At 41.2% G+C, this 27,762-nt stretch overlaps 4 protein-coding genes across 7 annotated transcripts in view; 2 read left to right on the top strand and 2 right to left on the bottom strand.

The window, feature by feature from the left end:
- cdk5rap2 (CDK5 regulatory subunit associated protein 2) overlaps window positions 1-611 on the top strand; it is a 31,866-nt gene extending 31,255 nt beyond the window's left edge. For all 3 annotated transcript variants that reach the window (XM_071466190.1, XM_071466191.1, XM_071466192.1), the window contains one exon: window positions 52-611. In XM_071466190.1, coding sequence (XP_071322291.1) covers window positions 52-197 — 146 coding nt within the window. In that variant the 3' untranslated portion in view covers window positions 198-611. The remainder of the gene's footprint in view (window positions 1-51) is intronic.
- nup188 (nucleoporin 188) lies at window positions 612-17,836 on the bottom strand. The gene is made up of 43 exons (XM_071466193.1): window positions 17,329-17,836; window positions 15,682-15,736; window positions 15,269-15,342; window positions 15,096-15,180; window positions 14,914-14,994; window positions 14,570-14,614; window positions 14,359-14,451; window positions 14,123-14,242; window positions 13,730-13,941; window positions 12,480-12,594; window positions 12,089-12,289; window positions 11,205-11,285; window positions 11,021-11,113; window positions 10,799-10,918; window positions 10,589-10,715; window positions 10,241-10,399; window positions 9,487-9,613; window positions 9,307-9,394; window positions 9,121-9,197; window positions 8,893-9,007; window positions 8,671-8,791; window positions 8,496-8,562; window positions 7,951-8,076; window positions 7,613-7,853; window positions 7,306-7,512; window positions 7,005-7,174; window positions 6,834-6,903; window positions 6,686-6,753; window positions 6,403-6,598; window positions 5,770-5,847; window positions 5,571-5,656; window positions 5,326-5,471; window positions 5,016-5,194; window positions 4,433-4,633; window positions 4,220-4,312; window positions 3,950-4,102; window positions 3,325-3,462; window positions 3,137-3,211; window positions 2,526-2,741; window positions 2,290-2,421; window positions 2,131-2,204; window positions 1,907-2,036; window positions 612-1,427 (listed from the first exon to the last, which is right to left on the bottom strand). Exons 1-43 carry the CDS (start codon window positions 17,367-17,369, stop codon window positions 1,248-1,250), a joined length of 5,256 nt encoding a protein of 1,751 aa, XP_071322294.1. The 5' UTR covers window positions 17,370-17,836; the 3' UTR covers window positions 612-1,247.
- Window positions 17,782-21,761, top strand: dolk (dolichol kinase). Of its 2 annotated transcripts, none has more exons than XM_071466195.1 (2): window positions 17,782-17,922; window positions 18,595-21,761. In XM_071466195.1, the coding sequence occupies exon 2, from the start codon at window positions 18,735-18,737 to the stop codon at window positions 20,304-20,306; it is 1,572 nt and encodes a 523-aa protein (XP_071322296.1). In that variant the 5' UTR covers window positions 17,782-17,922; window positions 18,595-18,734; the 3' UTR covers window positions 20,307-21,761. The 2 variants fall into 2 exon arrangements, with proteins under 2 accessions (XP_071322296.1, XP_071322297.1); XM_071466196.1 differs by lacking the exon at window positions 17,782-17,922 and adding an exon at window positions 18,425-18,483.
- A 332-nt stretch (window positions 21,762-22,093) lies between these two features.
- On the bottom strand, window positions 22,094-26,868 carry phyhd1 (phytanoyl-CoA dioxygenase domain containing 1). The gene is made up of 11 exons (XM_071466197.1): window positions 26,710-26,868; window positions 25,203-25,361; window positions 24,800-24,875; window positions 24,658-24,705; window positions 24,517-24,572; window positions 24,377-24,439; window positions 24,239-24,260; window positions 23,587-23,715; window positions 23,312-23,428; window positions 22,692-22,818; window positions 22,094-22,480 (listed from the first exon to the last, which is right to left on the bottom strand). The coding sequence occupies exons 1-11, from the start codon at window positions 26,740-26,742 to the stop codon at window positions 22,432-22,434; spliced, it is 879 nt and encodes a 292-aa protein (XP_071322298.1). The 5' UTR covers window positions 26,743-26,868; the 3' UTR covers window positions 22,094-22,431.
- Between the last annotated feature and the right edge of the window lie 894 nt (window positions 26,869-27,762).

Genomic DNA, 27,762 nt, shown 5'->3' on the forward strand with positions numbered 1-27,762 from the left:
GCCATGTTTCACTGTTTGCAGGCTGAGGTTACAGCGTGTCGTCTCTTTCAGGAGGTCCCAGTCAATGGCCAGTAGGGGACACTACAGACCCTCAGCCTGAGCAGAGGAGCACGCCTGTTTCCAGACGGACCGCAGGCAGACACTCTGAATCCTCAGAGGACCACAACAGTGATGCCTCTTTGCACTGCAGCTTCTAAATCTGCTGCTACGACATCCTGCACTGCTTCAGATAATGTAGCTACCTAATGTTCATCATGCCTTATCCTGCTGTCAAACTGTCACCTTACTCTCCAGATATCGAAGCCTTTTTGTACTATAATTGCACAAAACCTGCCTAGAATTTGATTTATTTTAGGTACTGAAGCTGTAAAGTTTTTCCTTTCTTTTCAAAGAAAATGCATTTGTAAATAGTATTTCTTGCAATTTAAATATTTTTCTTTTATTCTTTTTATATGACGACATGAGAACATGAAAATGTATTTTATTACTGACTAAGTTTTTATCTTTTGTTTTCACCTGTCAGTCTATGTGTAGGATGGTTCAGGGCTACTGTGTGATCAAAGAATTATGTGCAAATGCAGTAAAGAAAAAATCTTAATGGTCAAACCCAATTGTGGTACAAAAGTCCCTTTATTAGCATATACTTTTTTTTGTTTTTTAAAGTACAAATCTTGGCAGTCGCGTCCAAATGTGTACAAGGATAAACAGATAACAAAGTAGCAAAGTTCAGATCAAGAATTAGTGAAAATGAAGAGAAATAGAAAAAGTATAATGCAGCTTTACAGAGTACACTGTTCTACTACATTTAAGATTATATTTGAGAGGTCTAATTTGTTAAGTAGCACTTAAAACATGTCTGGTCAATGTGACCTATAAAACTAGGCCTTGAAAAGATGGACCACAGTCAGTGACTGATCTTTAGCACCAAGATTTCTACAGACTCACATTTCTTCATTATACATGTTTTCTGGACTGTCAGGCAGCTTCTCATTGGCCTTTTAAAGTAAACACTTTGGTTGTGGTCAAATTCAGTTATAACAGCAGTTTTGGCAAAATTAAATGTTCAACAGATGATTAAAAAGTCTGGCTCCAATCGTTATTAAACATTTGAATAAACACACTCATACCAGGCCAGTACTTGTGCTATTACAACTACTGCAAAAACTGTACATAAGATGAGCCCTAACACAAGTTTTTATTCCGGTTGCATTACTGAAGTACAAAAAAAAAAAAAAAGATATCTACATCTATCTCTGCACGAGTCTGACAAAGGCCTGAACTAGTTGGATGAACGGCTCCTGACCTTCATGGCTTGCCTTGGAGCCTGGTGTGGGTGGTTTGGACTGGGCGGAGGGGAGGATGCCGCTGGCTGGAGACGATGGAGAGCCTCTACGGAAGTGGCGAGACAGGCTCGAGAGAAGAGTGCTCTGGAGGTGACAAAAGTCAAACAAGTCAAATAGCATCTTCAAAGTATAAAGGATAAGGCTGGTGTCAAAGGTCAGGGTAGGGTTCAACTTAATATTTTACAATTTTAATACCACACTGAATGCAACACCTGTTCATGACCATACTGGCCTAAGTGTAATGGAAAACCAGCAGGGACAATATGTCTAGACTCAATACTATCTCTCTATCCTCCCCATGTAAATCTTTAAAAATGAGGCACAAATATGATTAAATTCTTTGAAAAGACTCAGCAATTTCCTAAAACATCTGTGCAGGAGTGAACTGTGCATTCTTAGGGGAATATTTTCAGCAGGACTGTGTATATGGGAACATGTCAGCCAGTGCAACAGTGGCTCACTTTTATGTTTTCTTTATGGTACAGAGAAATAAGCTTTATCAGGTTTTTGGCAACACAGACAACACTTAAAACGAGGACAGGTGAAGAGAAGTGATGTCTCACCAGTTCTGAGCTGAGCTCCTGTTTGAGCCTCTGTTTGTCTCGAGGGATGATGGAAGGATCTTTCAGACACCGAACAGCCTGCGAGATGAGGACGTAGAAACAGTTCTCCATGGTGAACATCAGCAATGATCTGCAGAAAAGACAAAAGAAATTAGGAACAATTCCAATTTTCCATGTGATAATAATATAACACGAGGAAGAGAGGGCTGCCTCTGGTTACGCACTTCAGAGCTTGGATCTCCTCCAATGAAGCTAGTGAAGCTATGCTCAAGGAAACTGGCTCTTTCTTCTTCTCCATCTATGAACAGACGACACAAAAATGTTTAGAAATGTAGGCTGAGTGTAGCTGAAATGACTCAAGGTTATGTACGCTGAACATATACCTCGCTCAACATGCTCAGGGCCACATTGATGGTGGCCAGCAGGGTTCCGAAAGACGGGGGCACATCAGGGTCAAACGCCGGGGTTGTGAAGCTGAGCACAAACAGGGTCCTGTACTCTGCCAAGTCCATACACTGACACACAAGCAGAGACATCAGCATTTTATTCTCTTTTTTGGATGCTAATAATCAGGACAAAACTAAACAATTAGACCCAATCTGGAGTCACGCAGTCTGACCTGGTCCAGGAGTATCTGGCAGCAGTCTGGGGTGAAGTGCTGCAGGGTCGCCAGGGTTTTGCTGAGGATCTTCAGCAGACTGCACTGCACGGCCAGCAGGGCCTTCTGCTCGGCCTCCTCTCTCTCCCCTCCACCTGCGGCCTCTTTGGACGGGGTCTGTGCGGGTCGCTGTGTCTTGGGGAGGGGAGCGGGGGGCAGCGCCTCGCCGTTTTTAGCCTGAGAAAATTCCAAAAAAAATTATATTAAAAAAAATGTGTATATATATATATATATACATATATATACATATATATACATATATATACATATACATATATATATATATATATATACATATACATATATATATATATATACATATACATATACATATACATACACACACATATACATATATATATATACACACATATACATATACATACACACACATCCTAAAAGATTTTTACTGGATTCTTGTGGCAGCAAAGTTTTCTTGGCTGCTTTTGATCACAATTCTTTATCTACAGAACACACTCATTTTAAGTCACTTTGGTTGTAATATATAATAGAAGAGAAATGTAGGAGTGCCTGCTGTTCTTAAATCAAATGAGGGTAGTAAAATCTCTGACCTGGAGGTAGTGATGAAGCATCTTCTTGCTGTGGAGCAGATACGTGCAGGTCTGACACAGATAACACAGGTTCACCTACATGGAGGAGATGGAAAGAAAAACTGTGAATAACTGAAAGCTGAAGTGTAACTGCACTGGTGGAGCTGTGGCGTTATCCTGGCTGATGTGCAGCTTTCCTCTGGACTTGCCTGTACGTCTCGGAGCAGTTTGGGCAGGTGAAACTGCCACTCTTTACAGAAGCTTGAGAGCTGCAGCAGGAAGCCAACTGTGTGGTCAGCCTCATCCAGACACGCCAGGCTCTGAACTGTTCGCACTGCGTTCAGACACTGAGCAGGAGAGAGAAGGAAACAAAGCTCAGTGCTGACAGACTAAATTACTTTCTCAACAAGAAGAACAGAGTAGCTACAGATTTACAGGTGAGTGAACCCACCTGTAAATTTTAATAAATATATACCTGTATTCATTCATTTATTACATTTTAAACTACAAAGATGTATCATTACTGGTATTTTGCTCCCTTCAGCGCCTTTTCCTAATAAAAAAATTGCTAAGTGAAACACACTGAAACTGTGAAATTTCATTTCTTTGACTTCTAACGACAAATTCCCTTAAAAATGGTCTGTGTAAATACTCGGGGGAAAAAAACTGACAATCAAACAGACCACTCAAATGGCAGGTTATGGTACAAACAGCACTGTAAGACCAGATTTCACTGCTCCAAATATCTACAGAGCAAGACATGTTTTGCCGGTTCAGTGGTTGGCACATTTAATTTTTCTGTAAGAAAGAAAGTTTGTTGCTTTACAGTCATACCTGTAGTATACGCTCTTGATGTACTCCAACAAAGTCCAGGGCTTCATTGATGAAGTTGTAGCGCAGAGTCTTGAGCAGACTCTCCATTAAAGACATGCACAGGCGGTACACCCCCGGCCAGCAGGCGGAGTCCTGGGACTTGCGAGAGAAACTCTGTTCAGGGACATGGAAACATGATGTCATGTTAAGTGCTGTATCATTTTTCTTTTAAGCAATCCAACGTTACGTGCAAGGCAGAGAAATGTGAATTGAGGAGTATAATTTTAAAACCTGTGATGTGCCGTTTGAAGAGACCTCATATACACTCAGAAGAGGGAGGCAGATGGTTTGGATGACTCCTGCTCCGGCGACAGCCGCTGCCCCCTGCAGAAGAAATAACGAAATCGCTCAACATTAACATCAGCATGTGATGTCAAGGATTGATTTCAGTGCATTAAATAAAGTGCAATGGTCCACAGCAGAAGAGTGTGTGTTTGTGTTGACCTGTGGAGTGCGGGCCAGTGTGAGCAGCAGGTGGAGTGCTGCCTCAGTGAAGTAGAGGTTGTGTTTGGAGCGCAGGCTGAGCTCTACAGCACTGAGCACTGAGGGGAGGACCGGGACCTTCCTCATCACTGAGACCCAGTGCTCACCGTCCTCATCGGTGCGACACAGCTCCTTTGCCAAGTGCAGTGCCAGCACACACACCTGATAAAAACAAAGAGGGGAAAAAATGGTCAATGACACTGTGGCTTTATGTGCCAATGGTTTAACATAGATACCACTGTAAATATGACTAATGCTGGTGAAGATGCTGTAAATACAAGTTTAATTTTATCCAGGTTTTTGCCTCTTTCACAACAATGACAATGATGTTAAATAGCAAAATGTTTACAAGCCAAGACTTTCCCTCAGCACTGTGTCAGACCACTGAATGACCAAAAAAAACATCTGACATCTACACAGGCTGAAGGTAAAATATGAAAACACAGATCATTCGCTTGAAGATGAAGCTGACATTTTGACACTTCTGGAGGGAGAGGTGTGAAAAACAGCATCTACAGACAATCACTATTCCTGCCTCACTCACCCCATCTCTCTGGTCCTTCTGCGGGCCACGGGGAGAGTCCGTCTCCATGCTGTCCTCATCCTCCTTCGTGTCTCCCATCTGGCTCATGTGGCGAGTATTGTCGATGAGCGCCAGGGCTTCGTCTTTCACCGTCTCACACACAGACAGCAACAGCTGGGGCAGCTGGGAAATATCTCCACCTGGTTTGACAAAGAAATTCATCAAAAATAAAATAAAATAAATTAATTAAAAAAAACAGTGGAACTACGGAGCAGTGAAACATTCGATTCAAACACAGACAACAGAAGACACACACACAAACAGCTTTTACCGTTGAGTCCCTGAATCTGCAGCACAGAGATGAGTGCAGAGAAGATTTTGGCTTTGGTCCTCTCCATCATCTGCTGGTCAGCTTGCAGGACACTCTCCAGGATGAGGGAGAGCGGGGACAGGATGTCAGGAGCTGTTGCTACCACACTGGAGACAGGAAGAGCCCAGTTTATCAGAGACAAATGACTTAGAATATGTAAAGTGTGCACTGTTTACACCCTCTCTGTCAAATGCATGAATACACACCCTCTCCATTGTTTGAGGAGGATGAGTAGTAGCGTGGCCATCATGGATCCAAGACGAAGACAAGGCACAGACATGGGTGTCGTCAGCTGAGAGACAAGAATAAGTCAGCGATACAAAGAAGAGAAATATAGAGGAAGTAAAAAGACTAACGAGAAGACATGAATTACAAGAAAAATATATTCCTTCCACGAGAACTTACAGTGGCTTTAGTTCCATCGAGCACGTCCATGAAAAGCTTCAGTTTGGTTGATTCGTCTGTTAGCTGCATCACATCAGACTGAAAACAGAACATACATTCACCGGCTTCGTCTAGAACACCAGTGACTGATACTCTCATGTCTGTTAAATACGAGGCTACAGCCAGTGGCCAGTTCATGCAGCATAAAGACTGGAAACAGGGGAAACGGGCAGCTCTGGCTCCGTTAAGCAAAACCCACCTAACAGCTCCTCGCTAGTTACCACGTTACATCTTGTTTGTTTAATCAATACAGAAACGTATGTGTGAAAATGGAGACTGGACTGGTTGCATGTTGTGATTACACTCAAGTCTTTGTACGGATTAAAGAAGTCATAAAGTGTTTATTAGTGAGCTTTGGAGGTGCTGGTTGGTGGATTTCTGGACAGAGTCAAACAAGCTGTTTCCACATTTCCAGCTTTTATGCTGAAGTAAACTTGGCTGCACATTAACCGTACAGACATGTGCGTGGTATTGATCTTCTCATCTAACTCTCATCAAGCAAGTCTCAGAATGTCAAACTATTCCTTCAAGGCAGGCTTATAGTACATCAACACCTAAAACGCTATAAGCATGACTGAGTAAACTGTAACATACGTGGCCAGTGGAAAGAATTAGCAGCATCCGCCAGGCAGAGATCAACATCTGGGTCTCTGGGAAGTAACAGATGCCTTCTTCCTCCATCTCTGCCACGTGGCACACCAGAGACTTGACATACTGGGACCAGTACTCATATCGTCGGGCATTGGAGAACTTCTGCAGCCCATCCTTCAGAGACTGCTCTAAGGAGCCACTGCAACAACACCAACAAAATTAACATCAATCATATGAGATTTGAGCCGTCGTCTGGAAATTAAAATGATAAATATCCTGAAGTTACCTGACAACATAGTAGATCTCTAGGCCAATGATTTTCATGACAAAAGCACATGTCTCCAGAACACAAGGCTGCGGGCAAAAAGTACAATTATTGAAGTGATACACTTGACTCATGTAATCAGTGTAGCTCAGTAAAAACAGCAAAATACCTCTGTGGTGTCTGAAGGTGGGGTGAGGGTTCCAAAGAGAGGTGTCGTCAAATTCTCCCAAAATCGATCTCTGTGTGCAAAAAAAAAAAAAAAGATAAATATTGAGCAACATCCATTTTCACATAGTTTTCCAGGTCAAAGTAAGAACTGCGTCTGAAACAATGTGCTTACTTGGTACGTAAGACGGAGATGGCGCTATCTCTGCGATCCTGCCAGAGGGCAAGAAGGAAGGCAAGGGCTGCACGGTGGAGCAGGGGGGGACACCAATATTTCCCCTGCTGTTTGGAGTCAATCAGGTCCAAGACCACATGAAGACAGCTCCACTCACCAAGCAGAAACTCCTGCAGGTCCCAAAAAAAAAAACAAAAAAAAAAAAAAAACACACACAAATGTTTTAAATCCAGAAACACTAATAAAAGTAAAAACAAATGTTGTGCTTTTTTATTACTGCAAGTATCCCAGAAGTTCACACCTTTGACCCCTCGCTGCCATCTTTGACTTCCAGGTTGAGGAAAAGCTCAATGAGGCCAGGCTGGGTTTCTACGGCAACAGTAAGAAATTCAAGGATCATGACCTTGATCCTCATGTCTTCAGTTTTGCTCTGCAGCCGAGTGAGGAATGCATCTCGGATGGCTGCTGCGTCGCTGCCCAGGCAGGCGTAGACTGACATGGGAGCCACCTACAGACAAAATATAATTTCAACATTGATATTTTCTGTTGTACAAAGCAACAGTAAAACATTAAGTCCAAAACATAATGTATGCATGTCAGAGTCTTACTGTGGCGAGCCTTTTGAGCAGCTGGATTGCGAGGCGAGGTAGTGCTGGGTCATGTTTGTGGTAAATATACTTGGCCAGAACAACTATGAGGTTGTTGCCATGACCACCATGCTGTGTCAGGGCCTGCTCCAGAGGGGACACAACATCAGACGGCGGCTTCAGCCGGATGACGTTGTTTGTGACAGAGAAGGCCAGTTTGACTGTCTGGATCAGGATCTGACCGGGACCCTCAGATCCACAGCTGGAGAGAAAAAACATCACAACAAAATTATCAAACATTACAACACAAATAGTCTCCTTATGAGGAAAACTAGGCATGAACACATCGTTCTGTTCACCTGCTGGGCTGCGCAGCCAGGACCACATCTATGGTGTCCACTCCAACGCCCATGATATTGACGACTGCCTGTCCAGCCTCAGTGTTTGCCAGGCTGTAGATACACAGAGACTGCAGGGTGGGGGTGCTGCGCCAAGAGAGAAAAGAGTGAATCAACAACCCTCTCAAGTAAATTCACAACCTAGTGTCTGGCAATTAATAAGGGCTGCAACCAACAGTCATTTTCATAACGATTAATTAATATATGAGAAAATTGTTGAAAGAGTTTTTTCCAGCCAACAGTCCAAAAGCCAGAAATACTGTATTCAGTTTACATCATAGAAAACAAAAAATATTCACATTTGAGAAGCTGGGACCAGTTAACTGTTGTCATATTTGTTAGAGAAAACTGAAACCATTAGACTGCAAAAATAGATGCAGATTAATCAACTAAAAGATAGAATTGTTAACATCTAAATGAACCGTTTTCAACTGAAGGAATGTTTATGCTCATATGTACAGAAAATGTACAGATAACAGAGATAAGACACTAAAAGTTTTCCTTACCTGCCCTGGTCTTCCCCCTCTGGGCTCAGATTGAGAATGGCATGGATCAGCTCCAAAATAAGACAACCTGCAGCAACACAGAGCAGCCGGTGTTTATTCAGTTCATACCTTCAGTCTGGAAGAAAAAAAAAAAAAAAACAAACACTTGCCCCCAGTGTCAGAAAGGTGCTCTTACCTATCCTCTCTCTGACTCCATAGGTGTTGTAACGCCACTTATGATATGTGGGAAGCATCTCCTTTAGCACCAGCAACACACAGGGGATCAGGCCTTTGTTCTGAGTGCTGCCAAGCTGACCCTGAAATAATCAACAGTCAGAGAGATTATAGCTGCAGGACACCACATTTATACATTAAAGCATTCATTCCTTTATTTGATGTAAAATGGCATTGTTATTACCTTGACCAGGGTTGTAATGAGACGAAGGAAGGCGATGGTCACAGCATACTCCCCCCTGGGCTGTTCAATCTGGACCAGCAGGTTGCCATAGTTACCTGCCTTCATCCCCTCAGCACTAAGGAAAAAAACATTTAGTATTTTTCAATACTTTTTACCTAAAATCAAAGCCTGACATTTGCCAGGCAAATTTGACATTAGGCAGCACACAGATCAAGCTTTTTACTTTACCTCACACACTGAGCCATGCTGGTCAAAGGGTTGGAGGCAAAGGGGAGGAAACCAGTGTGGTGCAGACTGGACCACACCTGAAGACAAATGAAATAAGCAGACAGATGCGGGGTGTGAAGAGGATTCAGGAACAGTGACTCTCACCTGTAAATGTGACTTTCTGTTTCGAAGTAGCAGTGTACCCACCTTCCCAGGCATCCTTGCAGCCAAAACAGAGAGGCAGTTCACACAGGAGGCAATCACATCCACTGGAGGGTTGATGACTGATGTTAACCTGACAGTCAGTAAACACACAAATTTCAAATACAAAGAACATCATAACATAAACATTTAGGTGTTTGATAAGTGTTTCTAAAGTTTGTTTACCTCTGCAGCAACATGTAGATGCGTGAAGTGAGAGGCAGCAGACAGTCCGACACAGTCCAGTCTGTGCTGATGATCTTATGGACCAGATCCAGGATGGGCTTCACACGTGCACAGTGAGCTATAACATCTGACACAATCGAAATGAATTGGGAATTATTTTCATTTCATAAACCGATAATTACAACTGAGGATACTCATCACTTTCACCCTTACAAGTTACAAAATTACACAACTGAGGGGTTGTGTAACTGAGGTTCATTCTGTGTGTGACAAAAGAAAATGATGAATTTTTTTTCTGTGTAACCACATTAAAGACCACATTTACAAGTATTGTCTGTGTATCCAAAGCCTGATAAAGATTATTTCTGTGCCATAGAGCTCCATCTTTTTAAAAAAAAACTATTAAAAGCACATCAGTGAGCCACACTATTGCACACCATTGTTTCTTCATAACAATGAACACGAGCAGTGTAGTTTCATTTGAGTCTAACCAACATTGACTTAACAGTCCTGCTGCCATAAATACTCCCTAGCACACCAAATCTGCAGCTAAAATAAGCAACAAATGTATTCCTGTTTGTGTCTCCTAAAAACTACAGTATCTTGCTATTAAAATCTTTTTTTTCTTTTAGGAACAAAGGGGCAAGCTTGGGAAGTCAGAGAATATTGAGAGATGGACTAAAGCATGGTTGGTTCATGGAATTTAAATAGGTGTATAATCTGCTCATGAAAATCTCAATCCACAGTTGTGTACCTGCAGTTGAAACAACATGGAGCAGCATCTCCACCTCACAAGTGAAGAGAGTCCAGGAGCTGTAGGAGTAGTCCCAGCGCACCACGTAGCCCTGGTCACCTCCAATCATCACCTGGCCCAGCACTCCCTGTGGCATCCACAGGTTCGTCTGCCCTGTGCCTGATGGTGGAAGAAATTTTATAAAGGAGGTACGTCAGTCATGACAAATATGGACAATAAAAATAAAACTTAAATCTTCTATAACTGTGCATAACACAAATACCTGCATCAAAAATTCACCAGACCTTTAATGCAACACTACTTTTGTATCTGTATTCAAATCTCACTGTAATAACCAAACAAACTGACCGAGAGGGTAGAGGAGTTTTGGTGTTTGTCTCCTCCACAGCGTCTCATCATCCTTGGAGATGATATCATTGGGCTTGTGTTTGTAAACTTGTGTGTAGAAGGACATCTTATCCAAAAAGTTGTACACCTGTCACACAGCGGTAAAAGTAGATTGATAAATCATTAACATAAAGCCAAGTTGAGCGTGTCTGTGCATCTATAAAAATGTACCTTTTTAACCGTCGACTTGTTTGACAGAAGAGCAGTCAGAAGTTGTAACAGAGGTCCAATCTTATGAGGGAACATCCCGACTGCACTGTCCAGGATCATTCCCAATCCCATGTTTGGCTTCTGGATTAAAAATTGGACAAACAAGACAAATTATCAAGAGCTGTCATTTCTTTTTGTCTGATTTTATCAATAAAAAATCTCCTCTGTGTTTTTTTTTCTTACCATTTCCCAGAAGACCTCAGCCAGACTGGGAGCAGAGAGGACCTCACAAGCAGCATCGATCAGGTGGGAGCACTGTGTCGCCACACCGTCAGTCTGTCACATTCAGTATGATGAAGGCAAGTTTACCAACACATGTTACAAACAAGAATGAGAGGAAACAGACATGTAAAATCTGACACTGTACCTGTAGGCTTTCTTCTTCAAAAGAAGTGATCACAAATGAGAGGAGTCCATAGACGCACATCTTTGCTGTGCTTGCTGTGCACTGGAGAGAAAGAGTCAAAGAGTGAGACGAAATTTAATGTTAATAACAACACAAATACATATGTATGGTATGTATTCATATGTGGCACCTACTAGTAAAGGAAAGTCAGGAAAAAGTGATTTTTGGTGAACGAAATGTGATGATTTAGAGGTGAAACTTTCTTTTCCAGAGGTCAAACCCAGCCTATATTGACTTATTCTCAGTTCCCAGTAAGAACTGCTCAAAACTTCCCATAACGTTTAGCGTTAGCATGCAAATACATTCTTCTTGGTGCAGCGTCTTCAGCGTCTGGCTGCCCTACAAATATTAACCAAAGATTGTGGGGCATTGTTTTGAAAGTCTGATTTAGCTCAGAACTTGACTGTAAAACTGGTCCAGCGCACAACATGGTTCCCGTTTGCCACATGGTTTTCATTCTAGCCATCTCATTAGAGACTGATTTAGGTCTGAGGCCCCATGTGATTACATTTAACAACCTGGTAGAGAAACCAGAAGCACTTTGAGCACAGAGGAGGAGATTTGAGAACCACTGCACTAAGGTTTGCAGTTAAAACCTCATGAATGGACATGTTACTTCCTTAACTTGTCAGCAGAAAGTCGAAGTAGGACCAAAGAGGGTTGTGGGATCTTTCAGGAGTGTGCAGCGACAGAATGTAATTTAAGCAGTTTTAGTTAACGATGTAGTAACTATGACAACATTAAAGTAAGACAATTAACTATCCTTTAACTGAAAGCGGTGGAATTTTTTCCAAATTTAAGTTTGGTTTGATTCTTGTCTCAAGTGTGTATCTACGTTCTCTTACATTGTTCCCTGAGACTCCGAGACCTTTCAGCATGGTTGAAAGGTACTTGAACACCCCCAGCTGCAGGGCCGTGTTGCCTATCCTCCTGATCACGGGGCTGGACTCGTCTGGTCTCAGCGTGTGTCTCAGCAGGACCCAGGCCAGCAGCACTGGCCCGTGATGAGGGATGTCACCGAATGTCAGCAGCAGCTGATCCATCTCCTAGAAGAGACGGATAAAATATGCAGGTTCAGATGTTTTTATGGTTTATTCTAGGTGCCTAAAACAGTTTTCTCAGTATGTGATTAAATATGTGAGATTTGGATCAACACTAAGACTAAGGATTTGTTGAGGTCATCTAGAAACATAACAGCATATTTATGTCTGCTGCATTTAGAGACTGAAACCAAACCTTGATGACGTCAGGAGCGCTGGAGAACTGATGCTGTTCTGTACAGTCTTCCAGGGCACACTTGTGCAGGAAGTCTATGTCCATTCCCTCAACCAGGATGAGAGAGCTCAGATATCTGTAGGCCACATAAAGATTAAAGACCACAAGGAATTATATAATGAGCAAAGTACTACAGTGCAACCAGTTAATCACCAGTTATTCGTTTATAGCACATATGGCATTGGCATATATGTCAATATAAGATATTTTACTAACGGTGATGACATTGCATAGTTTGTCCACCAAAAGAGCACAAACAAGTTTATTTTCTAACTGTAAAGTGTCCTGTTCAGTAAACATCTTGGTCACAGTTTTTGAAAAGACTCATTTGAGTCTTTTTATGTAAAAAGGTGAAAATCTGTCTGTGTATCGTTATCAGATTTTTTAAAACTCTCAAATACAGTGATATCCAAATGTTTGGGCCCCTACTAAAACTTTCGTTACTGTGAAAAGTTAAGTGAGAAGCAGACGGACTGATCTTCAAAAGGGTATAAAGTTAAAGGTGACACATTCTCTTCAACATTTTAAACCAGATCAGGAAATTGTTGTTTAGTTTAGTACAATTTAAGAGGGAAGACAGGAAAGGAGCACCATACAAAAGTTTGGGCACCACAAGAGGTTTGAGCATCACAAAACTTTTACCAAGGTCTCAGACCACAATCGAAATCCACAATGAACTACCTCAAGAGGTGCAAGCTAAAGGTTTTGTCATAGTCCTCACAGTCCCCCAACCTAAACATCATCTAAAATCTGAACAAAACAACGATACGCCTTTTGCAAGGAAGAATGGGAGAAAATACCCCAAACTAGAACCGAAAGACTCTTAGCTGGCTATGTGATGTGTTTACAAGCTGTGATACCTGCCAAAGGCGGTGTTAATAAGCATTGACTATACAAGGTGGCTGATATTTTGCTTCAGGACCTTTTCCTTTCTTTTGTTATTTTGAGACTGTAGAAGATGGAAATAAAAAAGCAACCTTGCCTAAAACATTAAAGAAATGTGTTGTCTCATGTCTTTTAGAAAATCAGGTCTTCTTTTACTCGCTTGACTATTTACAGTAATAGAAATTTTGACAATGGGGGACAAACTTAGGCAAACCATTGTATCCATATAGACCTAGAAAAATATTTTGTCTGCTCAGTTTGCAGTGCATTTTTAGTTTAATGAGGACTGCATAATACACATAAACACAAACTGTCCATGCTCTTACCCGATGCGGTCAACCAAAGCATCCATGCTTTTGTCTACGAGGTGTCTGTTGGTCTGCCGCAAACCAAAGCCCTGCTCCTTAAACATCTTTGTGAAGCTCAGCAGGTCAGTTGGGCTCATCTCAAAGTAAGCATAATACAGGAAGATGATCTCCAGCAACAGAGACTGTTCTCTCAGACACTGCAGGAACCACCGCGACACCTGCCTCTCCGTCTGGGGGGGAAAAAAAAAAAAAAAAAAAAAGATTATTTTACAAGTTTTGACAAACAAATACCACTGTCTGTTAGGACTTCATGTCAAACAAAAACATGTAAATACTACGTAATATTTGCATTAGATGTAGGTTAAAATATATATCTATTATATTAACCAAACAAATGAAGCAAATAATCACCATGAGGTTCCCGTGAGTTTCCCATGTTGGTGCTTCTGCTTTGAAGAGGTTCTCAAACTGTGACTGGTAGCTGCTCACAAGGTCTTTCTCCAGTTTATTGACACAGTTACAGTACTCAGCCTGGAGAAATAAACACATCCAGAGTTATGTTACAGACACAAAAACAAATTAACTTACTTTCATGAAAAATGCACAATCAAGGCTATGTTCTTCAATTATCTGATCCTGCCTCTCACCCTGTAGGGATGTCGCTCATCCTGAAAGTACGTCAGCAAGAGGAGGACACATCGGAGCAGACACATGCGCTCCTCATAGTAATAGTCAGCTATCTGCAAATACACACACAGGAGGAAGTCATACTCACTGGATTAAATATCGTAGCATAACTACCATGCTGAATCAAGTGGAATATACAGCAGGTCAATAGTTGTAAATCTCTGTACTGACCTTCAGTAGCAGTGCCTGGCTTTGTCTCTCATCCTTGAGAACAACCTGTACAGAAGACAGAAGAGCTGAATATTTTTCTTAATAGTATCTTTTTACAATTTTGAGGTTTTTTTTCTCCTTGGTGAAAATGACAAACTTCCATTGCATAAGCAATTACCTTACTAAATCTCACATACAAAAGACAGATTTAAACACAAAATGTAAAAACTGGTGGATATGTTTATTAATATTATAGTTTTTCTGTAAAAACTTCTTTTGGCAAGTATTTTTTTGTATGCCGAACAAGTGGGCCAAGGTTTTAGACAGATTTCAACACAGCTAAATAACCAGTGGAGGAGACGCACCTTTAACGAGTCACGGGTTCCTCTGTAATCCTCCTGCAGGTAGCACTGTAAAAGCTGCACACTCTGCTGCTCATCAAGACCCTGTTACATTATTAAACCATTGAATCATTATTAGATCATCATGAAATATACCACCAAATGAAAATAGTGAATGACATATTTTACATAAAAAAGGGATTTACCAATAATTTACTGATCCTCAGACCAAACTCCTTCAGTGGTTGTGCAACATCTTTGTTCTCCTTCACTTTCCCAGCAGAGGATGAGCTAGAGCAAGTAATACTGACAATTACTCTTTCAGTTATTATGAAAAGTTGTGTATATGATGTAAGGATTAAAGCAACTGTAACTATACCTGGGTGGCTTGTAGTAACTGAGTCCTTGATGCAGTCTGTCCCAGTGTCTGTCGAGCTCTGCCTCTATCTGAGCCTGTGGCCATCAAGTATTTCATAATAAGAACAGAGAGAAAAAAATCACTTGTGTTCCTGATATTTTCTGTATTACCTTAAAAGCCAAATGGTATAAGGGTGCAAGGCATTACATTTTCTTCATACGCATTATTAAATCATTGACTAATATTAAGATTTCTCTGATTTTAGTGCATCTGAACCTACCAAAAAGGTTCAATTCACAAAAACTAGACATGCAAGAATCAAAGTACTTATGGGACCATTTGGGACCCCTCAAGATAACCCTTTATTAATCTCTAATTCAACCTGCACACATTTGCAAGTACGGTACATGACAATAAGTGGTAAGAAGACATACCGGCTCTCGCAATGCAGATCTTCCCAGCAGTATGGTCCATAATTCTCGACAGCTCCTAAGAGAAGAATGGTTGTGTTTTAGAACAGCGATAAGTGACATTAATATACGTTACACAGGAAGGTAGCCATCAGTCATTCTGCATGTGAAAGTACAATCAAAACAAACACGCAGATCAGGAGTGGCAAACAAGACTAGGACTAGGCAACTAATGATTATTTTCATCATAAATAATTCAGCAGGTTATTTTTATGATTAACTGATTACTGGGAAAAATGCCCATCACAGCTTCACAGAGTCAAACATGAAGTCCCTAAAAAATTAAGTTTGTAATGATATTGATAAAGAAAAGCAATAAATTGTGAAACAATATAACTGACAAATGTCACATATTTTCACTAATGTTTATACTAAGATAGCTATTGTTTTAATGACTCTGGTAAAGGATTTAACTTCATAGGCCCAAAACAAACTTATCTGCATGCTAACTAACAGTTTTTTGTTTTTGAATAAATAAAAATTTATCAATATTGGGATGTAAAATTCCACAAACTTTTAAGCTCATGTAGCAGCTGTGAGCAGCTCAGAGTTTTTCTCTGATAACATGTTGGCAGAGGCGGGTTTTGTATGCACTGATACAAAGAATGTGCAGCTACTTCAAAGCTAATAGAAAAAAAATTTAATAACATATAGATACATGTGTTGAAGCCCTTAATAAGACTACCTGCATCTTTTGAGTTGCTGTGCTCTCATAGATTGTAAAGCTTGCATTTCAAACACTCTCCTTTAGTGTGAGGCATTGGATTTTCCTTAATATAAAAGCAGTCAGTTCTTTCTGAGTGACTGTGAAAATGCAGTTTATTTAATTTATTAACAACCTGAAAACTGAGGCTCAGTTTCAGTTGTGGCTCATGGGTCCATTTTTAAACATTTTCCATTCGCATTATCAGACCTCTGTCTCTACAGAGGGGACGCCTGACAGATTAGTTTTTACTTGTACTGCTCACCTGAACTTTTTATTTATCACATTATGTTTTTCTGTTATTTATGTTCATTCTTATACTTTTTTTTTTTGACTCTATCTAGTTATTGTTCATAATTTTGATGACATACTTACTTACTGATTATCTCTCTGTCGATCTACCTATATATCTATCTCCCCACCTACCTCATTCTCTATCTTTCTATCTATCTATCTAACTCTATCTAACTCTATCTATCTATCTATCTCTTTATCTATCTAAGTCATTGACCTCTCCTTGCCCAAACATTAGCGTTAGCCTCTCCTTTGTCACAATGTCAGTTATTGGAGCTATTTATCAGGCTTTTTATCTTCAAATTTGAACCCTGGCTGTTCATCTAATTTATTAACAAGAGTTATTTTAAGAGCACAGTGGTGACATGCTGTTGTTGACATGCGGCTGACACCGCGCCGCTGAAAAGCCATTCAAATGTTTAACTGAAAGCACATGCTAAGCTAAGTTAGCGCCGTGCTAACAGCTCAAAAGACACTTTCGAAAGTAAATGTGGATGCTGGTGGGACTTTATAAAACACACGTTGCGTAGAAATGTGTATTCTCCGGCAAATATTTAAAAAATAACTATTTAGACAAAGTAGCCGTTAGTTAAAATTGGTTGCCATCAGCCTACCTGATGCTCATCTCCGATTCCGCCATCTTCGTTCCTGCCATGTGATTGGTTGTTGTGCTATGTCGTCATTGCCGTCGTCAGAACCTTCTTCTTCGTGGGTGCGGCTAGCGTCCTTATTCTCACTTCACCGCCCTCCTCTGGAGTTACATTATTATAAATTCATATATTTTTTTCCAAAAAATATGAAGAATCAGCGTCTGCCGTTTCCCCCACCCCCTATAATCCAGTGTAATTTTTATTTTCGTGTATGCTAATGTTTCTGATCCATATTTTTATAGTAAACTAGCAATAATACAAATGATAATGGTGTAGCTAATTTTTTTTTTTTTTTAAAAACGTTAGATCCTCAATATATACGTTCTTAATGACATAATACCATAACAATGCATTCAATTTAAATAATAACAATAATAATATTAATAATAAATACATAAATAAATCACGCCTTTAAGACGTATTTTTACTTTTACACCACGTGATGCGGCTGTCAAACATGGCCCCGTCCTACTGGGTGTGAGAGGAGCGACAGTTGACAGGGAAAGAAATTTGTCATATCGGCACACACTTTCGTCCAGATAACACCGCTCTTATGTGGTAAGTACGTGTATCTCTGTCAGCATGGGTTTTATTTCCATGTGGTGCCCCGGATCGTTAAGCTCACTCGGTAGACCCAGCTGTGTTTCGCCGTTAGCTTGATGCTGTCCGAGGTTGCAGCATCCCTGGTTTGCAAGGGGACTAGATTCTCCCTGAAGTGCGGCCCCGCTGGACTGTAACAGCACAAAGGATGTGACAAACGACCGGATGAAAATTTCATTTCCTTCTCACCGTATCCGTCAGATGTGACGGCCGTAGCACAGCTGATTCAGCCCGGCAGAAAGTCAGTGTAACCCTCCACCCCCCACCCACCCACCCACCCACCCGCAGGGAACAAAAGGCTGCAGCTGATGTGTTTCCCCTGGAGTCTCCGTCATGTGGCAGATAGTGTGTGAGTGTGGATTTCACACTGACTGGGTGAATGGTCAGTGTGGCTATAGTTCATGACAGAAAGCAGATAAAGGCAAGACCAAGGTTCACTGCTGGAATTAGCTAAGATGACTCATGGACTGAACAACAGTACATAGGCTCTCACAAGTACTGGATTCTGTAATTTATACTGTGAGAACTGCTTTAATAGATGTCTATAAATATTTTTCATTATTCTGTTTTATGCTGACTGACATATTCCTCTTGTAAAACCCTGACTGATTCAATTTTGTTTTTTTCTAGACATCCCCAGCTAGTGAAAAGTGCCTGCCAAATGATGAAGTGTGCCAGAGAGAGGAACTGACAAAAGAAGGCCTTCATTGTTGCAGACCATCTGTTCAGATCAGCCCTCCTCCCTCCCTGAAAGCCCTCCACCTGCAGCCATGCACATCAACCCAGTGCACGTGGAGTCCACGGTAGTTTTGGCTGTGGTGCTGTGTGTCCACATGGTGGTCTGGAACCAGCACTCCTGGTGCAGCATAGCCCTCATCATCCAGGCTTTCTACGTACAGCACAAATGGGACCGTCTGCTCAGGTCAGGTGGCGCCGTGTTCCAGTTTCGTCCTGCAGCAAATAGCGGCATCGTCCCGGCCTCCATGGTGATGCCCTTGCTCGGTCTGGCGCTGAGAGAAAAGTGCTCTGCCTCAGGAAATGTCTACTTTGAGCGCTTCTCCATGGTTGTCACCATAACAGGCATGATGCTGGCTCTGTTTCTCTCTCTGATTGCACTCGGCATCACAAGACCAGTGCCTACAAATACTTGTGTGATCGCGGGCATGGCCGGCAGCGCAATTCTCTACACAACGAAACAGACACTGACGGTGTCTGAGGTCATCGAGGTTTTAGAGGTACTTTTGATCTTCGTCTATCTCAGCCTGATTGTGCTTTATCTGCTGCCACGCTGCTTCACACCCGGAGAGGCGCTCCTCATCGTCGGTGGAATCAGCTTCATCGTCAACCAGCTCATCAAGCGCTCCCTGAACCTGGCGGAGGTCAAAGGGGATCCAGTGAACTATTTCCTGCCGGTGGTGGTGGTGGGCTCACTGTTGTTGGGCGTTTTCTTCGCCCTGCTTTTCTGTTTCATGGAGTCAGAGACTTGGGTGTCATCGCTTTTCTTTCACATGATGACAGCCGTTCTGGGTCTGGGAATCCTCATGCCGTGGCTCTCCCTGTTCATCGGCCGCCACCCCATCATGTGGCTGCTGGACTTTCTCACATTAAATGACAGAAGACTCTGTCTGTTGGGGTACTGGGTGTTTCTGGCTGTGGTGGCCACCTGTGTTGTGTTACACCAGAACTACCAGCGCCAGTCAGGGTCCAAGAAGCACCAGGCCTCGACTGTTGTCAGGAAGTACTTCCATCTGATTGTAGTGGCCACGTATGTTCCAGGGCTGATATATGACAGACATCTGCTTCATGTGGCGTCTGTGGGTTGCTTGGCAGCGTTCTTGTTCCTGGAGTACGTGCGTTACTTTCGGATCAGGCCGCTGGGTCAGCTGCTGAGGCAGCTGCTCACCCTGTTCCTGGATGAACGGGACTCTGGGCCTCTCATCCTGACCCACATCTACCTACTGCTGGGCATGTCTCTGCCCATATGGCTTTTCCCTGGGCCCTGCGCCCCTAAGGGGATACTTCCTGGTGCGGGTGGCCTGGTGCCTTATGCAGGTGTGCTGGCCGTGGGGGTCGGCGACACTGTGGCGTCTGTGTTTGGCAGCACCATGGGGGAGATCCGTTGGCCTGGCACCAAGAAAACCATGGAGGGGACTGCAACATCTGTGTTCGCCCAGATCATCGCCGTGGCCATGTTTCTCATCTTCGATGGGAGCATCAATTTGAACTCCACCTACTCGTGGATTGTCGGCTCCATCACCCTGGTGGCCATGTTGGAGGCCTACACCTCCCAAATAGACAACCTCCTCCTCCCACTCTACCTCTTCATCCTGCTGTTGCTTTGAATGAACAGATGGCCCAAACAAAAACAGATCCCTCCCCCTGTCCTCAACGTTTCCAGGGGGAAGCAAGAATGTTGAATTTGGGAAAAAAATGTATACGAAATACAAGAAAATGTAACAACATAAGTAATATAAGTCCCTTTAGATATAAGTGGACTCAACAACGGGAGTCGTTCTTACTAGCACAAGAAAGAAATGGTGAAAAGCCGGGTAATTGTTTTGTCAGAAAATCAATGTGGCACTGCTACTTACTGTAATTGGCAGCAGACATGATGTTAGCATGACGGTAGAGTCTGCTGTCTTCAAATCACAAGTCATTTCAGTATCAGATGCTTCGAGGACTGAGACGATCATTTCAGAATAAGTTAGGAAAAAATGCGAGGAAGAGTTGCTAAATATTCTTTGAGCCGAGTGACAGCGTTAGGTGTATGGCTTCTTTGTGTGTCACCGCCCCGACCCTGAGGTACTCAACAATTACAACCCCTGAATTATGCAAGACAAGATTCAGTTGAATAAATTGGAAAAAAATGTCCTTTAAACACGTATCGAATTGTGGACATTGCAGACGCTGCTAAAAGGCACATTTAGATCATCACAGAGGAGGTTTTCCTATCTCGTCCCTTTCTTGCAGATGGATACATGCCTTTGTATTGCCTTTGAAGAACATTATTTAAAGTTGGCTTGTTGATATAAGCTTTTCTTAATCAACTTTTTTCCATTATTAGAATATTATTTTGCCTCCCTGATGGCAATATGAAGGACTTACTGCTGAAAGTATTTGCCTTAAGACGTATATTTTCTATCACACATTACCTACTATTGTAGATGCTGTAGATGAAAGCATGGCAGCCCCTCCCAACTCTTCCTTTTAAGGGCTGGTTTATACTTCGATATGGCAGAAACTCACTATGCTCCTGCATGACACTAATGTGAAATCCAGTACTGTAACATGTACACAGGTATACTACATTATATTTTTGTTTGGTACATTTACTTTGCTTAATCTTTCTGTGGTTTGATGGGACCCCTTAGAGGTAAACTTAACATATACGTTATATACATTTCCTTGTGATACTGAGCCTTCATACACTGCATAATATTTTTGGACTCTGTAGATATGCTTTGGGCCAAACTGATGAGCACAGGCCCTTCCTTTTTAGCAACTTTTTTAGCATTGATTAACCCAAACTATTATGTGATATTTGCTTTATAGAAATATCCTCAGATGTCATCAGGTTTGATCTCATCATTCTGAGATGAGGATGCTACAGTTCATCACCTGAAACTTTGGTTTGTGTTCATCTGTAAAAGTTCTTTGGTGTTATTTATGTTGTGATGAAAGTTTATTAGCATGATCCGACTACTTTGTTGTTTTTGCCATCATCCTTACGTTTTTTGAAGATGTAATATTGCATGTTGAGTGCATCCGAGGAGAAAGATAAAATTGATATGCCTCCAGTTTTTAGTCCATTTTTTTTAAACACTCATTTGAGCACTTGGCTGACTGACAACATCAACATTAACCCTTTGTTTTCTTAGTTTGATTTGAAAATCTACACAAGACGTTTGGAAGTTGTTGTTTATAATCACTCATACATAAAGTTGAGTTTTTTTTAAATTTTTTTATTTAAGTTGCATCTTAAAATCACCATACTTGAGAATAGAAATGCTCGATCCTTGTTTGTAAAAATAGAAATCTGCCATCTCATTTTGACATAAACTTGAAATAATGACCGTGAACAAGAAAAAGCTGATCAGTGACAATATTGATGAGGAGACTGAATAAAAAGTAGATCGAAATATCAGTTGTATTGTCAAGTTTCCATGGAAAGTTGTTCAAAAAACTCAAGAGAAGCTTAAAAGAAATTAAAATCAATTTGTCATTTAAAATATTTGATACATTCAGCAAAAAATGAGTTAGTTGCCATTAATCCACTTTTCACAGTTGAAGTAATTCTGGACCAGGCCACATACTGGTCTGCATGTAGCTCAGAGAAACAGGTAGTGTTATAAGAGATTAAAAAAAAACAAGTCCTGAGAAATGGAAGAACACTTGCTTTGGTAAAAACAGCTTCTTCGGTGAAAGAGAGGATCTTGTTTTAATGCAGCCAGATGCCAAAGGTATCCTTCATTTCGTGTAGAGAGGTGGGAAAGGCAGCTCTTCAGTGGGCTGCAACCTTTAAGAACCAAAGAGATGGAAACATGATAGATGGGTTAAAGAATAGGTTCATCACTTTTTTTTTTTTTTTTTCAAAAATGATATAGTGTTACTTTAACGTCTCTCCCTCCTGACTGTGGCAGTCGTCTGCTGGAAACACCTGATAAACCCTGACATAACAGAAAAAACAGAAACGACACAAATCCACACCGACTCCAGTACAGTCTCACCAGTTGTCAGGGCTCCAGCGGGTGTCCTGGGATTCCATGATGTGGAAGGTGTAGACATTGCGAGAGTCTTCGGACTTGTTTTCAGCACTGCGATGCACCACCTCCCCGTGGATCAGGACTACACCACCTGAACACAGACGCAGACCAGTTATTCAGAGTCCAAAGACACTCACTTTACAAAAACATCTAAACTTCCGAGAAACAGTAAACAGCAGTTTTTACTGGATAAATTATTTAAATTAATCTAATTGATCAAAAAGACGGATCTTCTGTTGATTCTTTAAAATAGTTTGACGTTTTGAGAAATGGGAAAATTTCTTGCTGGGTGTTTGGTGAGAAGATTGAGACCAAAACTACACTCTCTGCAAGAAAGCTAATTACAGCAGTTCCAAAGACGTCAAACTATTCCTTTCATTTGTTTCAGCACTACACAATACACATTGGGCGTATCATTTAGATACTTCCCCAAAATTGGCACAAACTTTCTGAATACATAATAAATGTGTCTCAACACCACCGGATTTTTTTTTGTACATTCTCAGTCATAAGGTGCCTCATAATATTAATTCCTCAATCACCTGTCATTTGCCCACTTACATTTAAAGACAAAAGTGAATTACCTTTTTTAACTGGTGCGGCAATAAACTTCTCTTTATCATGGTCCTGTTCTCTTCCGATGAAGTCTGTCTTGGGGTGGGGGCCCTCTGGGGTACGCACCATACGCCGAGAAATGCCACCTGAGAGAAGGCGAGGGAATTTCAAATTACAAATCACACCAGATCATGGAGAAACACATAGTGGTTGCAGGATTGTTAAACATGGTGTTGGGAACTGAGAGGAATCAGTGCTTTAGAGGCCACAGAGCAAGATAAGTTATAGTATATTGAGAGCTTACTGTTGTGTGACCCCGGGATAAACCACAGGCAGCCATTGTTGACAGTGGCATCTTCCAGAGCGATCCAAAATCCCATAACTCTGCCCAGGGGCTCCGTGTACAGAAATGTGGCATCTTGATGTGGTGTCACTGAGAAACAGAAGAATCTGCTACATTTTCACAATATAAGGATATTTATTGAAAGAATGTTTTTGCATGAGCTCATCATATCAATAGGGAGTTTTTTTTCAACTTAGTTTAAAATATTCTTATATTTATGGATAAACTGGAAAGGCAGCACTCTCATCTTTGGGAAAAAAATCACAATAGAAACTGCACCATGCTGTAACTTCCACGTTTACACCTGATTCTACCAAACGCTCAGAGTCTAACATGAAAGCTCTAAATGTCTGGGTTACAAATATATTATGAGAAGTATATAAAGAATAACCATGTATTCATGAAGAAAATGGAAATGTTGATGTTTGGGAATCTTCTCATGAAATAAGCACTGGGTCGTGTTTGAATGTAAATATAACGGTATACCAGGAAGATATAACTCGAAAATACAGGCTATGATATTCACTTTCATTTTGATTGGTCTTTTCTTGCTTTGCGTGTGTATGTATCTTCTTAGAATAAATAAATAAAATATTCAACTTCATGTTCTTACCTTCCCCACCAATTCCTGGTTGCTGGAAAAGATGGAGAATGAAAAATAATATCTCATTCTAAAGCACCCCTGTAATATAATAAAAAGCTATGAGACATTTAAATAGATAGATGGATAGATGGATAGATGATACTTTACCTTAAAAATGTACATGCTTTGCAGTATCACAGGATTTGCAAGACCCAGCTTCTTAGCCATGCCCTTAAAGAACATTTGATATGAGTGTCGGTTATTCTGTGACTGATTAGATCTCTGATAGTGTTCAGCAGCTCACTCACCTGGATTTTGGGTGAATGTGTGACCTTTTTGTACAACGGCTCATAGGCATGCAGTGCTAAATGAAGACAACTGGGATTAGTTGGGTTCTACTGGAAAGCCCTGCGTACGTGTTGCCAGGAGAATACAGTTCGAAATCTTACCATGACCGACTTTGTTCAGCGACCGCTGTTTTGGTACGATGAATTCCCCTGCAAACCAAAGAAAGCTTTTCCCATCTCAGTTGGCATTTCGACATATAGAAAAATAATGGGACAGACCAGAAATAATTTTAATGGAGCTCACCTTTGTCGTCAAAAACTCCTTTCTCAAAGAAAAAGCGAATCTTATCTCCACTGGTCATGAAATAGTCAGTACTTCCCTGCAGGTCAAAAGGTTTACATTGGTCACCTGATCTGCCGGGGAATGTTTACATTACAGGGGACATATTCCACTGACACCTACTCGACTGTTGACATAAGAGTTTGCTATTCGCCTGAGAGGAGGGACAGCCGGGGTCGAGGTGACTCAGTGAAGAGCTAAGGTTTCCACACTAAAGGCAACATTTCTGCATTTAAGGAACGTGAATGGCAATTTTACCTGCATCTTCAAGTGTAATGCGGTGGCGAGCATGTGAAAGAGATACAGTTGAATAAACCGTGAACACTGTTAAAAGACCTATCCTGTGCAGTGCTGTGCGTTAGGTCACCTGTGATTCGACCTGCTCCTCGTGATAGGTGGAGAAGGTGACGCGGCAGTGCTCCGGGACGTCCATGTGTTCCACAATCTCTGCCATCCTCTGCCTCAGTTCGTCACACTCCTGAGAGGTCAGCAGCCCGTCCAGAATTAAGTACCCGTCCTGCATGTACTGTCAAGAGAGAGGGAAGTGCTGCCGAGTCAGTTTCAGTTCTCAGTTACTGAAAACATGTTTTTCATGTCTCCTTCCAGTTTTCCCACACAAAGATAAGACTTTTGTTTTTCAAATTTTAATCAAATTAAGGGGAAGTTGCACGGCATATATGCACTAAATACATTCACATTTGAATTACGTAATTAAAGGAAAACAGCACAGAAAACGAAGCAGTCTCCTGATCTTTTCATTTATATGATTATTTTTATCGTTAGTTAATCATTTGCTCTATAGATTGTCAGCAAATAATATACACTCACCACCTCGACCTTCATAACCCAAGATAAAATCTATCAAAATGCTGTTTTCATTTAAATAACACTCCAAAACCCAGAGACATTCGGTTTACTGTCATATATGACAAAGAAAAGGGAGTATTTGGCATTTTTCCTTCATAAATGGCTTAAACTATTGATTAATTATCAAAATGGCTCATTTGCTGTTGATTAATTAATCATTTAATTGGCTATTTGTAAGTAATATCTAGAGTAAAATGCTGCAACAATTATTCAATTACTGGATTAGCCAATCAACAGAAAATTCATATGTTTTGACTGATGCACTGAATCAAATGTCAGACAAGACATTTGAAGACGAACCTTGGACTCTAAGAAACTATTTTTCACATTTTGTTTTTCTAGTTTTATAGATTAAAAGATGAACTGGTTACTGGAGATAATATAGTCAGTTTAACCCACTGAAGTTAATCATTGGCTGCAGCCCTAAAATTTACAGGCCCACAATAAATGCATTTTTCAACTCAGTTACATCAATAATGGTGTGAAGCTTATGAAGATTATTTATTTAACACCTCTTAAGAGAAGTCACAGAGCACTGGTCTCGGCGGTAGGAGGGTCTGCTGACCTGGTTGTGACCATATATTCACACTGATAGAGAAGTGAGGCTGAAATTTCTCAACTCCAAACGGGCAATTTGCCCTTAAAGGCAGATGTGTTGAGCGCAGCATGAAGTGGCTTTTGGTTGTGTTGTTTTTTCCTATCATGGGCCACTTGTGACTGCTGGATGTTATGTAATGAGCTCAAACTCCTCAATATAAACCTCACGAAAATACGCACAAAAAAAAAAAAAAAAAAAAACATTGCAGGAATATGACACGACGGTGAAAAAGACTATTCACTGTTTTTACACTGTATTTTAAAGATTTAAGCATTACAGCTTCTGTTTGCATTTTTTGCACAAACGATATTTCGCTGAGCATTTGCAATTTGAGTCAAAGCCTGTGGCGCAGCGGGCTGGTTGGCTGCAGCTCCCTGCGCTTCTGTCTTCAGTTCAGTGTAACTCTCACCGTTTGCACATCACGATCTGTCATGAAGTCCATGGTGGTCCGCTCAGAGAGGCTCAGCTCGGGGGATGGCACAGGCGCTGTGTGTGTGTCCCATCCGGGAAACCTCCAGTCTGCATGAGCTGATTTCCGATCATGTGACCTGTCAAAATCAATTGAAGCGTCTCGCCTCAGAGACAGAGACCTACACACGCAGCAGTAGCAGGGAATGACCTTCAGATGTCGCTCAAGTCGTTGCTGTGATGTAGGAACAAACACAAAGGACTTATAGCAGCATCTTGTGGCCGGTCTGAGTATCTGCATAAACCAGGATGCATGTAAATAAAGGCATGTACTCAGGTGCTGTTATTAGATACAGCTTTGAGGTTCTTGTACTTCAGCTGAGTATTTCCACTTCATTTTACCTTATAGTTATACTTGATCTAATTTCTTGATTAATCAAAACTATAAAACATGAGAAAACAGTGAAAAAGCCCATCACTGTTTCACCATTTTCTTAAAACAAAAACTGAGGAGGTAAAATTACTGTTCAGTTGAACTTGTCACACCCCCACAGATACAGACAAGTTGTGACGAGGAGACACATCTGACTATCAACTGAACTCTGATACTTTGAACATACAGACTAGAGTACAGTACAAGGTAGAGGATTTCATGTGCACAATCTTAATAAGTTGTTTGATGAGGGCACAAAAGGAGAAACAGCTGAGAAAATCATTTGCCATCGTTTGCATACACTGAGCGTTCCTGAGGAGGTGCAATGGAGCATTAGTGTAACCAAAATTCCCCGTGAGGAAGAAATAATGCTTAAGCTCTTGATGTGACACAGCAGAAAAAGCACATTTGTAATTAATAACATTAACACGACTGGATTTAATTAAGATGAGCCAGCTCCAGAGTCCTGGTGTTGTTCATGCTGGCTCACTGCAGTGACTTACTGGGACACTGAGCCATTGCAAATTTGCCTTTAAATAATTAGATCTGTGTTTTTCCTGCCAAGATGAGCCAAAATGTCAACAATAAAAACAGGTCTATTACCCTGCTTCTTAGCAAAAC

Source organism: Trachinotus anak, unplaced genomic scaffold (genome assembly GCF_046630095.1).
Source record: "Trachinotus anak isolate AG129_WGS33_773 ecotype Australia unplaced genomic scaffold, CSIRO_AGI_Tana_v1 ptg000028l, whole genome shotgun sequence".
In the NCBI taxonomy this organism is placed as follows: Eukaryota; Metazoa; Chordata; class Actinopteri; order Carangiformes; family Carangidae; genus Trachinotus; species Trachinotus anak.

Excerpts from the sequence above, each read along its gene's own strand:
- nup188 (XM_071466193.1), bottom strand. The coding sequence starts at position 17,369 with ATGGCAGGAACGAAGATGGCGGAATCGGAGATGAGCATCAG. Across the intron at positions 8,563-8,670 it reads TGGAGTCAGAGAGAGGATAG|GTTGTCTTATTTTGGAGCTG; the intron begins GTAAGAGCACCT and ends GTGTTGCTGCAG. Across the intron at positions 7,175-7,305 it reads ATGGCAGCGAGGGGTCAAAG|GAGTTTCTGCTTGGTGAGTG; the intron begins GTGTGAACTTCT and ends TGGGACCTGCAG.
- dolk (XM_071466195.1), top strand. The coding sequence starts at position 18,735 with ATGCACATCAACCCAGTGCACGTGGAGTCCACGGTAGTTTTGGCTGTG.
- phyhd1 (XM_071466197.1), bottom strand. The coding sequence starts at position 26,742 with ATGGACTTCATGACAGATCGTGATGTGCAAACG. Across the intron at positions 23,429-23,586 it reads TATCCCGGGGTCACACAACA|GTGGCATTTCTCGGCGTATG; the intron begins GTAAGCTCTCAA and ends GCCTTCTCTCAG. Across the intron at positions 22,819-23,311 it reads TGCCGCACCAGTTAAAAAAG|GTGGTGTAGTCCTGATCCAC; the intron begins GTAATTCACTTT and ends GTCTGTGTTCAG.